The sequence below is a fragment of the Polistes fuscatus genome, unplaced genomic scaffold, assembly GCF_010416935.1.
Source record: "Polistes fuscatus isolate 324 unplaced genomic scaffold, CU_Pfus_HIC Scaffold2, whole genome shotgun sequence".
In the NCBI taxonomy this organism is placed as follows: Eukaryota; Metazoa; Arthropoda; class Insecta; order Hymenoptera; family Vespidae; genus Polistes; species Polistes fuscatus.
The window spans coordinates 398,792-411,111 of NW_025113096.1; the positions used below are offsets into that span (position 1 = coordinate 398,792).

General features: G+C 29.2%; 3 protein-coding genes across 20 annotated transcripts in view; 2 read left to right on the forward strand and 1 right to left on the reverse strand.

Moving 5' to 3' along the window:
• Positions 1 to 343: 343 nt before the first annotated feature.
• Positions 344 to 5,096, forward strand: LOC122516961 (serine/threonine-protein kinase/endoribonuclease IRE1). Its single transcript, XM_043635208.1, has 13 exons — positions 344 to 876; positions 1,177 to 1,297; positions 1,387 to 1,429; positions 1,528 to 1,907; positions 1,987 to 2,206; positions 2,283 to 2,530; positions 2,638 to 2,969; positions 3,129 to 3,283; positions 3,368 to 3,654; positions 3,723 to 4,019; positions 4,097 to 4,269; positions 4,356 to 4,547; positions 4,644 to 5,096. Exons 1-13 carry the CDS (start codon positions 793 to 795, stop codon positions 5,037 to 5,039), a joined length of 2,928 nt encoding a protein of 975 aa, XP_043491143.1. The 5' UTR covers positions 344 to 792; the 3' UTR covers positions 5,040 to 5,096.
• Positions 5,097 to 6,752: 1,656 nt separating this feature from the next.
• On the reverse strand, positions 6,753 to 11,031 carry LOC122516962 (ankyrin repeat domain-containing protein 27-like). 3 transcript variants are annotated; one of them, XM_043635212.1, is made up of 5 exons: positions 10,321 to 11,031; positions 9,723 to 10,022; positions 9,241 to 9,633; positions 8,242 to 9,113; positions 6,753 to 7,809 (listed from the first exon to the last, which is right to left on the reverse strand). In XM_043635212.1, the coding sequence occupies exons 3-5, from the start codon at positions 9,585 to 9,587 to the stop codon at positions 6,860 to 6,862; spliced, it is 2,169 nt and encodes a 722-aa protein (XP_043491147.1). In that variant the 5' UTR covers positions 9,588 to 9,633; positions 9,723 to 10,022; positions 10,321 to 11,031; the 3' UTR covers positions 6,753 to 6,859. The 3 variants fall into 3 exon arrangements, with proteins under 3 accessions (XP_043491147.1, XP_043491145.1, XP_043491144.1); XM_043635210.1 differs by having other exon boundaries at positions 6,753 to 9,113; positions 10,324 to 11,031; XM_043635209.1 differs by having other exon boundaries at positions 6,753 to 9,113.
• Positions 11,032 to 11,320: 289 nt separating this feature from the next.
• Positions 11,321 to 12,320, forward strand: part of LOC122516671 (syntaxin-binding protein 5) — a 56,960-nt gene continuing 55,960 nt past the window's right edge. For 8 of the 16 annotated variants that reach the window (XR_006303642.1, XM_043634651.1, XM_043634659.1 and 5 more), the window contains exon 1: positions 11,321 to 11,872. Coding sequence is in view for 15 of the 16 variants with exons in the window: in XM_043634651.1 (XP_043490586.1) it covers positions 11,753 to 11,872 (120 nt within the window). In the remaining variant the exon portion in view is untranslated. The remainder of the gene's footprint in view (positions 11,873 to 12,320) is intronic. The other 8 variants (XM_043634662.1, XM_043634663.1, XM_043634664.1 and 5 more) reach the window with 1 other exon arrangement.

Sequence of the window (12,320 nt, forward strand, 5' to 3'; positions counted from 1 at the left end):
CTACCCAGTTCCATTTTTGTTACTACCGGGACCACCAGTGGGCGATAGTAGGTACTTAACGCGATGACGGTACAATACTATCAAAGAATACAGTATTCTACATACTATCGCTCATTGGTGGTCCCGGTAGTAACTAAGATGAATCTGGATAGATGAAAAAGGGGACTTGTGATCTTCTATGTACTTCTGTATTCTTTAAAACTATTCTAAATAAAGCACTTTTGATGAATTATTTATTCTTATATTTACAATATCTTCGTATAAAATCACAATCAATTAAAATTAGATATTAAAATCCTATAATGTCATAAAATAATTATAAACGCGATAGGGATTATTTTTTTTTGCAATTTTTAGTACGAATTTTAAATATCAATACGTGGACGCGCGCTTTGATCTTACTGCTACTTGTTGCTAGTTTTATGAAAAAGGGGTGGATTATTATGACAACAAAGCATTATAAGTAAAAATTGTTAAAATAATTCTTATTTAACGAACAACTTGTTAACGAAATGAAAACACAAAGTATAAGAGAGTAATAAACATTATTCGGGATCAAAGGATGATGTTAGTTTTTTTGTTATTGTGTCAGTGCTATTAAAAAACGTTGAAGTTGTGAACTCATATCTAAGATCTAAACGATAATTAATAGATTTTTTGATGGACAATCAGTGTATCACTTCATTTATTGTTATTGTATGGAGGTGGTCAGAATATTTTATAAAATTTATATTTTCCAAGGAATCGGACATAACCTAGCTTTTACTCCTAAATTAAAACGCCGATTTTGATATGACGTACGAACGTTTAATTATATTTTTATATTTTATTACCGCAACGATTTTCTCAAATATTGCATCTCAACAAGTGCAGGAGGTGTGTATGCATATAAATTCACATAACGTGATTTATCTCTATTTGTTTTCAAATGAATGTATGTATGCACATATGTATAATATTTGATCAATCCATTGTCTAAACACACAGTATAAAGTAACTCATTTTTTAAATGTACAATTCTTTTTATTAATATTACATCGGATATTAATCTATTGATGGCATTCACAAATTCCAACTTACTTAAATATTTATATTAATTCATGTTTTTATTATTACTATTTTGAATTCTTTTAATAAGGAATAAAGATGATTGTGTAATTGATTTTTTGTATCTAGAATCATAATACTGGACTTGCTTGCGAACAAGATGACCCACTTATTATTTTTTCTACTCTGGATGGTGCATTAATTGGAGTCGGTCAAAGATCTGGTGAAATACGGTGGAAACAGGATGATGGTATTACATAAAAATAAAATATCATGTCAGTTATATTAATGTAATTTTTATTCTATTTCATATTATCTTTATCTTTATTTTTGTTATAGAACCACTTGTCAAAGTACCTATTAATTGCTCTAAAACTGCAATGTACGTAATATTGTTTTTAAGTGATAAATTGTTTCCTATACTGTAGTGACATATTTGAAATCTTTTAAATAAATATTAATAGGGAATTTTACTTCTAGGCCTATTTTTCTACCAGATCCAAAAGATGGGTCATTATATTTATTTGGAACAGATTCAGAAGCTCTTAAAAAGCTACCTTTTACTATTCCACAATTAGTAGCTAATAGTCCTTGTCGTAGCAGCGATGGTATATTATATACTGGTAGAAAAATTGATACATGGTTTACAGTTGATCCTAGGACAGGTAGAAGAGAACAAGTTTTAGGTTTTGATAAAGTAGCAAATACATGTCCTGTAGAAATTCAAGATGTTATTTTTATCGGGCGCACAGAATATAATATCATAATGGTGGATAGTAAACAAAAAGATAGACAATGGAATGTAACATTTTATGATTATTCTGCAGCAAAAATGGATAACAATGAAGATGAAAATTACGGTTAATAATAATTAAGAGATAATAGTAATAAAGATTTGATGTAATTGCAATAATAATAATACCATTACGCATTTTGTAGATTTAGTACATTTTACTACAAGCTCAACAGGCAGAGTTGTAACTTTGGATAAAAGGCTAGGCACAATTTTATGGCAATTAAATTTAGAAAGTCCAGTTGTAGCAACTTATACTGTCACTAAGGATGGTCTATTAACTCTACCATTCTCTAGTGTCGCAGAAGGAACATTAGATAATTTACTAGAACACTTTGTAACCAAACCAAATTATATTCAATTGTTGTGAGTAATCTTCCTTCAAGTTTTTAATATTAAAATATGTATTATTATTATATCGAATTTGTTTCATGTTTCTTAGCCCTACATTATATATTGGACAACATGAATATGGATTTTATGCTCTACCGTCTTTAGTTGATTCAGCAACTGCAACTATATCAAGTAAAGCAGGATATTTGTTGCTAGAAGGGCCATTAACAATTGCACAGATTCATAAAAATGATAACAGAATTCCCTTATTCGGGGATTATATAGCTGTTGGAAATATCAATACTGCTAATGATGAGTATCAAAGTATTACATCGGAAAGTAATATTATCACATTAGGTAATATGATTAATTATATAATCATGAAATGAATTTTTCGATTATATGATATTAATTATAGTGAATAATTCCATTATTGTGTTTTGGAATTTTTCTAAACTTAACAGGCTATTACGAAATACCAGCGGAATATAATTCTGAGCATCAACCGCTTCAAATTACTGGAAGTTCTGAAGTACTTCCAATAGAAACATCATCCTTGAATGTAACAACACAAATACCAACTACATTAGCTAATAATACATCAATAGCTGATGATGGAATACAAGAGGGAAATTGGCATAAAATTTTAGCTGAAAGTTATAGAGCAAGCAAAAAGTGGCTTAATCAACAAGAAAACAAAGGATTAAAATTAGCACTCATTATACTAGTTGGATGTATAGTTACAATGTTTTGGTATTTCAATGCACAATTTAAAGAATTTCAACAGCTGTCACTGGTGTGTGTGTATGATATTACATTAAATATTGATTATTATATATTATTTTTGGAAAACTATAAAATTCATTATTATATAACAACTTTTAATTTTTACGGAAATAACATGATTGAATTTATCTATATTTTTTTTTAACATAAATGATTTATATACCTCCAGAGTTCACGAGAAAATAGTCGCACAAACAATAATAGTAAACGCAGTAACACTGATATTCCTGAAGAAATAGGAGGAGGTCTAGTAAGGGTGGGGAAGATTATTTTTAATCCCGGTGAAGTGTTAGGTAAAGGATGCGAGGGAACATTTGTATATAAGTAAGTAAAGAATTATATTTTTTTAATTCTTCTATCTCTTTATGAGAATTCTTATTATATGTAATCTCATTATAATTGTATCAGAGGTGAATTTGATGGCCGATCAGTAGCAGTTAAGCGATTATTACCAGAATGTTTCACATTAGCTGATCGTGAAGTAGCACTCCTTAGAGAATCGGACGAACATCCTAACGTTGTACGATATTTTTGCACAGAACATGATAGAATGTTTAGATATATTGCTTTAGAATTAGCAGAAGCTACTTTACAAGATTACGTAGTAGGAAAATATGACAGAGAAAAAATATCAGAGAAAAATATATTACGACAGGCTACATCAGGACTTGAACATTTACATCTTTTAGATATTGGTAATTCTTCATTTGATGCTTAATAAAACCTTTATAATATTTAACCATTACTTATTATATATTTATAGTTCATAGAGATATAAAACCACATAATGTCCTTCTATCGGTTCCTGGACCACGGGGAGAAGTCAGAGCAATGATATCAGATTTTGGTCTTTGCAAGAAGCTGCAAGTTGGTCGTGTATCATTCTCGCGACGTTCTGGTGTAACTGGAACAGATGGTTGGATAGCACCAGAGATGATAAATGAAGAAAGAACGACGTGTGCTGTTGATATTTTTTCTCTTGGTTGTGTTTTCTATTATGTTCTTTCTGATGGAAAACATCCATTTGGTGATTCCTTAAGAAGACAAGCCAACATACTTTGTAATATTTTAATAAATCTAAATATCTATACGAGATCTTAGATCAATGCTTAAATATCTTATATATATGTATTATAGGTGGGGAAAGTGACTTAACAGCGTTACATGGAATATCTGAAAGTGATAAAGAATTAGCATTGAATCTTATAAAAGCAATGATTTCTGAAGATCCGTCAAAACGACCACCAGCTACAGTAGTCTATAATCATCCATTATTTTGGAATTCTAATCAAGTACTTAGTTTCTTTCAAGTATGTAAAATTATTGTTATAATAAGAATAATATATATATATAATAGAATTTTAATATATTTCTATACATTTTTTGTATAATTTAGGATGTTAGTGATCGTGTCGAGAAAGAACAGATTGGTAGTCCAGCATTGTTAGCTCTTGAAAGTGGTAATCAACGAGTTGTCAAAGGAGATTGGAGAATGCATATTGACGAAGAAGTTGCAGCGGATCTTCGAAAGTATAGAAGTTATCATGGTGATAATGTAAGAGACTTATTAAGGGCATTACGAAATAAGGTACATCAAAATTACTAATAATGTCTAATAAATATGTAATAGTTTACAAAGCCTAATAACAAAAATATGGTATAATTTTGTGATTGATATTTACAGAAGCATCATTATAGAGAATTAATGCCAGCTGCACAAAAAAGTTTAGGTGAAATTCCCGAAAAATTTGCGGAATATTGGCTTAATAGATTTCCATATTTATTATGTCACATTTGGATTCAAATGCAAGAGTTTCGTAATGAGCCAACTTTAAAGCGTTATTACCATGTACAATATAATTTTGTTCATTTTAACGAGATAGAAGAGAACGAAATACAAGAGAACGAAATACAAGAGAATGAAATACAAGAAAAAGAAGTGATTCCTTCATCATCACAAAAAGTACAAGAAAGGACTGTTAATTGGTATCCAAATCGAGCTAGATATCGAGGATACAGGAGAAAGCATGAAAAAAAAAAGATTGTCGAATCATCGACGGTGGAATTACCAGCACTTTAAGTAATTTTATTATTTATTAGAAATATTTATGTGGGAGAGACTGATTATGATACGAAAGATTAAAAATTACACAAATGTTGTTAATTTTTTACAATGATTTAATCATAATAATAATCCTGAGATAAAGAAAATTTTTACATCTTAATAAAATATGTAAGAAAATAATTAATCATTTATTATTTATTTAATTATTTAATAAATAATTTATATTAATAAGTTATTTTTTGTTAAATAATAAATAATAATAATATTAATTTTTCTTACAATTTGATTACTGATATGCTATTATTATACAGATTTTAACTATTTCCTAAGTATCAAGGAAATATTCGAAAAAGAATTTATCTCATAAATGTTTTAATGTTCGTATAACTAACAAGAATGCAATCCTGTTAGATAACAGCAAACCAAAATTGAACTTATGAACGTTTCAAGATGGCACTTTCGTATTGATCATGACTCGATACATATCTGTTTCATAGTCATTACAATAAGTTATTGCTATAGTATCTTAATTAGTTTTAATCTACATATACAATATGTGCGCATACACAGATAAATATAAATTCACTTGTTCAATTTGATATGATTGGATAAGAGACATGTGAAAATAAGTTGTTCTTTTTAAAAATTAAATTCTTTTGTACAGTCATACAATTGTATAATTTATATATTACTATTGAGAAAATAATGTGTACATATTAGCGAAGGAAAAAATAATAAGAATGTTGTATTGTTGAACGACTGGCAGCATAAATTTACTATTAGCGAATTTATTTTTGTGTAACTGTTTACGTTGATAACAGATTGCAGCAAAATTATTATATTATTTATGCTAAAAGTTACTTAAATTTTTCATAAGCGTAACATTATACAATATTCAATAAAATTTCTAAATTTTTAATGATCATTTTATGATCATTAAAATGCCTTCGTATTTCTGTGATTTTTCATACTAAATGATTTTCCAAAATAACCCTACATGTAAAAAAAATGTTAATTGATGAAACCATGACTAAAATAATTATTAATAATTTATAGAAGTAGAAAAATTTAAGAGTAACTCGAATATATATACTGCAGACCAATAAATTATACATTTTTTTATTAAGAATTAAATAAAATATTGAACAAAAAAATGAAAGAAAGAGCGGGTGTTATTTTTAGTAAAATATAATTATTGTAGCGTTTAACTAGTTTAATATATATATATTTTTTTTTTAAATGATAAAAAAATATTTAATAAATATAAACAAATTTATAAATATTTAATAGACTACTAGTATTTTTCTGTGAATCACATCGGTTGAGAAATATTTATCTAGACAACATTTAACAAATGAAAATAATTAAATTATGAATCTGTATGTCAATATAATTTTTTATAAATGAAATAAAAGTACAAATAAAATGCCATGATGGAATGTTTACACTGTGAATAAATTTGATATAATATAGTAATTATAGAAATACTTAATAAAAATAATATTAAGATATATATAAAAGGCACTTGCTACACATAACTTAGAATTAAATATAAAATCCTTTAGAATAATGGTGCATAGACTATGAGTCGTAACTTATCAGAGTTGCAGTAAAATAATATAAAATTGTAAAGTAATAATTATTATTCATTTTCACGTAAATTATATGTTCAAAATATGTACACAATGTAAATATATAAAAATAAAATGTAAAAACAGTATAGCGATAGAAATAAAATTTCTAATAATTTCTATTAATGCGACGATAACTTAATCACTTTAGTGAAATTAATCAATTTAGAATGATGATACTTTTATTATTTATCAATCAATGAATCAATCGATATCTAATAAATAATGACTTGGATATTCTAAAGAGTCACATTTTAATATTCTACGAACTTCTTTAGAATTTTGTTTTTCAAGCAATAAACGCGGTGTTACATTCTGTAAATTACGAATATTTGTGTTAGCACCACTTCGAATTAGCAATTCAACGATTCTTATATTGACATTTCTAATCGCTAAATGAAGAGGAGTATCTCCGTTAAAATCTTTGGCATTAATATTGCATACTCCACAATCTAAAATTATTTTTACCGCTTGTATTTTATTAGCTGAACAAGCTAAATGTAATGGAGTGTGGCCCTCCAATTTTGTTTTTACATTAACATCCGCTCCTGCATCTAGAAGTAATTGAATTATTTCTAAAGATCCAACAGTAGACGCTACATGCAAAACCGTTTTGCCATTATCATTGTAAGAACTAAAAACTGCTGCTGGTATTTTATTCTTTTTTTCGGAATAGTCATGCATTGGAGCACATCGTTCACAGCAACATAATGGATGACAAAGATCTGATGTTTCTGTCGTTTGCTCATTTTGATTACTCCATCCAAGGTAGTAATTTGTTAACTGTATATCGCCTTTGCTAATTGCAGAAAATAATTTTTTGATTTGTTCTGTAATATTCATGTCAGATGAATATTTAGACTTTAGTTTATTTTCAGTTTTTAAAGATAATTGTGAAATTGTTGATGAATGATGAACTTTTACAATAGAAGGAACTGCAACATTTGTTACAATACGTTGCAATAGTATTTTAACTCGTTCACCTTGTGCAACATCAAAAGATGTTTGGCCCCATTTATTTTTGATTTTGCAATCTGCTCCGTGTTCTAGAAGAGTTTCTATGATATCTAAGTATCCCCACTTAGATGCACGATGTAGTGGTGTATCACCATCAATATTAGGAGAATTAACATTAAGATATAAATTATTATGTTCTGCAAAGTAAAGCAAAGCTTTTACACAACCTTCATGTCCACGATCAGAAGCTAGATGTAATGCTGTATTTTCATAATTATCTACTAATATAGGATTTGCATTTGCATGTAAAAGTAATAATACTATATTTTGGTGACCTTTCATAAATGCGCAATGAAGAGGCGTGAGTGAATCATTATCAGTTAAGTTAGCGTCAGCTCCATGACTTAAAAGATAATCTACAATATTTACTTTTCCATGGAAGCTGGCTATATGTAAGGCAGTTGAACCGTGTTCGTTTCTTGAGGATACTATTGGTCGATTTAAAAGACGATTTTTAGCTAAAGATATTTCACAAGACTCACAACTACACAATGGGTGACATAAAGGAATGTGATTATACAAGTTGATAAGGTCGGATGATAATAAATTTTCTACTTCTGATAAATCACCTGTCGTTATGCATGTAAATAAATAATCCAAAGATGTGCGCTGTTCACTTTCAGTTTGTAGTTTTTGCTCTGAATCAGAGATTTGACTAATTTTATTTTTTTCCATTAATGCACCAGATTTTATATACTCCACTGCTGCTTCTAAAGATGTTGTTAGGTAGGCAAGTTCATCCGCTTCATTAATACTACTCGCTGATAAGCGAAAATATTTTATAAAAGTTATTTGTGCTATCCAATTTGATAAACTAGTTTTGATGACAAGGTATACCAGTATAGGTAGTAAATCATCCGATGAAATAGAAGATACTCCTTGAGATATATAACGAATACTTCTCCTGAGGCATTCAAGTTTTTCTAAGACAGTCTTATAACGAACTATATGCGATAACTCTAATTTTCCTCTATGAATATTGGTATATAGATCTAAATGTATTCCTAAATCATCAAATTTTAAGTCAGTTAAATTCCTTATTATTTTATTTAAATTAGCATCATCGTCAGCCATATAAATGGATATTGATTTTTGAAGAATTTTTCTTAACGCATGTAATATATATGTTTCAACTGCAATTTTTATATTTTGAATGAGATATGTGGAAGTAGTACTTGTATCATTAAACTTCTTATCCTGCAGTATCATTTCAATGCAGTTCGAATATAATTGAAAGACGGAATCCTTCAATGTTTCTAACGGTGTATTCTCAATGTTTGAGTACATTTGCTGAAATTCTTTTAAATTTAATTTTAAAGCATTGTACGTTTTTTCATTAATTTCAGACCGAAGTAAATTTATGGCATCTTGTAGATTCTTTACTATAGTCAAATGATTATACGACGATAGTGATTCACAATTGATAGGACATTCTATGCACCTGCAATATACATAAATGTATTTTAAATTATATATACTTATAAAATAGATTCAATTTATATTTTTAATGTAAATTTACTATTAAACATCATAGTATAATAATTGTATGAAAATATATTTGTATTTACCATATTTGATACTTCCATGAACCATCATTATAAAATGTCTCCTCAAAAAGTAAACGTAAAGAATATGAATCAGATGTTTCATAATTTACAGTTAATATTCTATTTAAAAGCTTGACATTTTTATTACTTAAAGAACGAAATGAAGTTTTCGGCATGTTATAATCTGGTATCAAAATGTGTTCCTCTACATCTTCTTTGTATAAATTATCTTTTGTAAAAGTACCACAACGAGGTACGCAGACAATCCAACCTTCGTGTGCAGCTAATCGTAAAGTTGGTTCATAATAATTTCTAAGTTTTTCTAGAAATGGATTTTGAGATACATCCTCATCGTAATTTACTTCCATGTTTGAATACTATGTTTATAAACATACCGCACAGCGTAAAGTATCACTGCAAAGATAGAACAAGGAATATTGTTTTAGGATAAGTAACATACTTATAATAAATTTAAAAAAGGAAAAGACAAAATGTATTTATACCTCTGTTCAAATGATAACTTTCACAGAATTAACCATTAATTCACATTTTATTATAATTACTAATATTATCATTAGTTTAATAAATATAATTGTCCAAGTGTAAACATTATATGCGCAGTATATTTGTACATATATATTTCTATTTATTAGAAAAGAATAGAAAATATATCACATTGATACATTGTCTCATTTTATATCGATTTAAAAATAACATTTGTTGCATAATCACTCCATCTCGACAAGGCGAAATGAATCAACAAGTCCATATTTCTTCAGTAGTTGTCATTTTTTTTTTCATTACTATATATAAATCAAAGTGAATATAATTAGTTAATCATTTATATATTGTCTCTATTACGAATAAAAAAAAAATTAATTCGATAAAAGAATAATAAAATATAAAACATTTATGATGTGTGTGTGTACGATAAAAGATAAATAAATATCAATTGAAATATATATTTCGATTCATTCAAATTTATATAATTCTTTATAATTCAATAATTTAAAATGATGAAGATTTTGCAATTTCTTATTATTAAAATTCGATAAAAAATAATGACATCAAATAATCTTCGATAATAATTATTTGAATTACCACGATTTCAATTGTAAAGGAAATGAAAGCCTTCGACCAATCTTTAGACAGATATAGAAAGATTTCCGTCGATTACCGCATTTGCGTTTAAAACGAGTAAAAGAAGTGAGCATTTGTATCGAGCGTATTTTTCTTAAGGTGCGTTGAGAATTGTCCTTTAAAAAATTTCTCATTACGAGTGAATATTTAAAATAGGAAAAAAATTGTTAATAAAATATGTAAGTGTATTGTAATTAAGAAAAACAAAAAAAAGAGAACGAGATAGGAATAAAAGTATATGTAAATATTTTCTGGAAAATTCGATGATTCGTTGTCGAATATAAGTTTTCGACCAATGCGAAGACGTTGTTTTTGAAGCACGTTTCTTACGCGCTAAGCAACAGCGAAGCGAAAAGCAAGAGGTTAGGTCGAAGGAATGTGTGGAGGGGGAAGAACGAGGGAAGAAGATAAGTGCAAACGATAGAACGGGACATAACGTTTCGTACAGCGATTGCGCCGTACACTAGGTTCGCGGTCGTGCAAAAGTCCACATGAGGCTGTTGCCAGTTATTGATCCTGGCACGCTTAAACAACACTGCATTGCTGTCAACTAGGAAAACAATTTCCGTCGACGCAGCGCGTTCGTAAAATATCATATATCCGCGGAAACGGGCTGAGCACAATTCGCGAACGTGCCTATATTCACGTCGTGTACGTTCCGTCGACCGAGACTCTACTCGATATTCTTGACCAACATTCTTATGAGAATCGAAAACACGTTAATAATTGTTCTATATCAAAATGTAAAAAAGATTACGTTTTTTTTTCTCTCGCGATAATTCCTCAGGTGAAAAAGAGAAAGAAAGAGAAGGAGGGAAAGAGAAATAGATAGATAGATAGATAGATAATATAGATAAATAAACATATAGATAGATAGATAGAGAGAGAGAGAGGAGGGAGAGGAGAGTGGGAACGAAGAGAAAAGTATACAGAACGATAGACAAAGAGAAAGAGAGGAAGTGAGAGAAAGAAATAGAGTGGAGGGAGAGGGGGAAGGAGGGAGAAGGAGCGAGAAAGACGAGTAGACGAAGGAAGATAGGAGAGGGAGAAAGAGAAGTCGAGCAACGTCGCAAGAGAAAAGATCTGTCATCGGGATTTTATTCGGTCCTCTCTCTTTCTCTCTCTCTCTCTCTCTCTCCGCGTGCGTAATGACAAGGTAGAGAAAGAAGAATTTCAAAAAAAGGAGGAGGAGGAGAGAAGGAGGAGGAAAAGAAAAACATCGTTTTCCTTGCTATCGTGCGAATCCTTTTTCTTTTTATTTTTTGTTTTGTTCTCGGAATAAGTCGCGATTAAGTTTCGGTAAAGAGTTCGTCGTAACGCGAAGAGCAAGACAACGCATTGTCCGCACGTCGGCCGCACATGTGATCGTCCAAGGTGTCACCATCAGCTCGAGATGAAGAAGTTTACGATCAAAGGGGTGCTCGACGGTTTCCGTTCGTCGATGCCTCAACCAACTAAATCTGATCAGGAGATCGTTGAAAATCTCAGATCCGAACACATTCAAGTCAAAAAGGTATTTTCATATATCCTATATAACCTAGTTTTCTATAACAATCCGCGTAATAAAAGTAGTTGACGTTTCTCGTATTGCATTCTTTTCCTTTTATTTTTTCTCTTCACGCGATATCTAATTCGTTTATTGCTTTGATTTGATTGATTAAATAGATCGTTAATCCTATGCATAAGTGTTTACAATACCGCGTGATGATGTGGACATTCTCTATAATGATCGGTATCGTGCGTGATTATGCTTAAAATTCAATAATTATCTTTATTTCTTTGACAGCTGTGTTATACTTACATTAATACATTATACTTTTAATCACGTATAAAGTCCACAAGCTTGGGTTTACTTTTAACATTAATTATTCTTGTAGATTATTTTTATTTATATTATTGTTAATAATAATTAGTGGCATTTATTTATCGCTCTATGTTAAAGTTTCTAAACAAATTTGTAA

Bases quoted from the DNA above. Each gene is read 5' to 3' on its own strand.
- LOC122516961 (XM_043635208.1), top strand. From the start codon at position 793: ATGACGTACGAACGTTTAATTATATTTTTATATTTTATTACCGCAACG. The intron at 1,298-1,386 runs GTATTACATAAA...TTTTTGTTATAG, and splicing joins ACGGTGGAAACAGGATGATG to AACCACTTGTCAAAGTACCT. The intron at 1,908-1,986 runs GTTAATAATAAT...CGCATTTTGTAG, and splicing joins CAATGAAGATGAAAATTACG to ATTTAGTACATTTTACTACA.
- LOC122516962 (XM_043635210.1), bottom strand. From the start codon at position 9,587: ATGGAAGTAAATTACGATGAGGATGTATCTCAAAATCCATTTCTAGAA. The intron at 9,114-9,240 runs GTAAATACAAAT...TGTATATTGCAG, and splicing joins TCATGGAAGTATCAAATATG to GTGCATAGAATGTCCTATCA.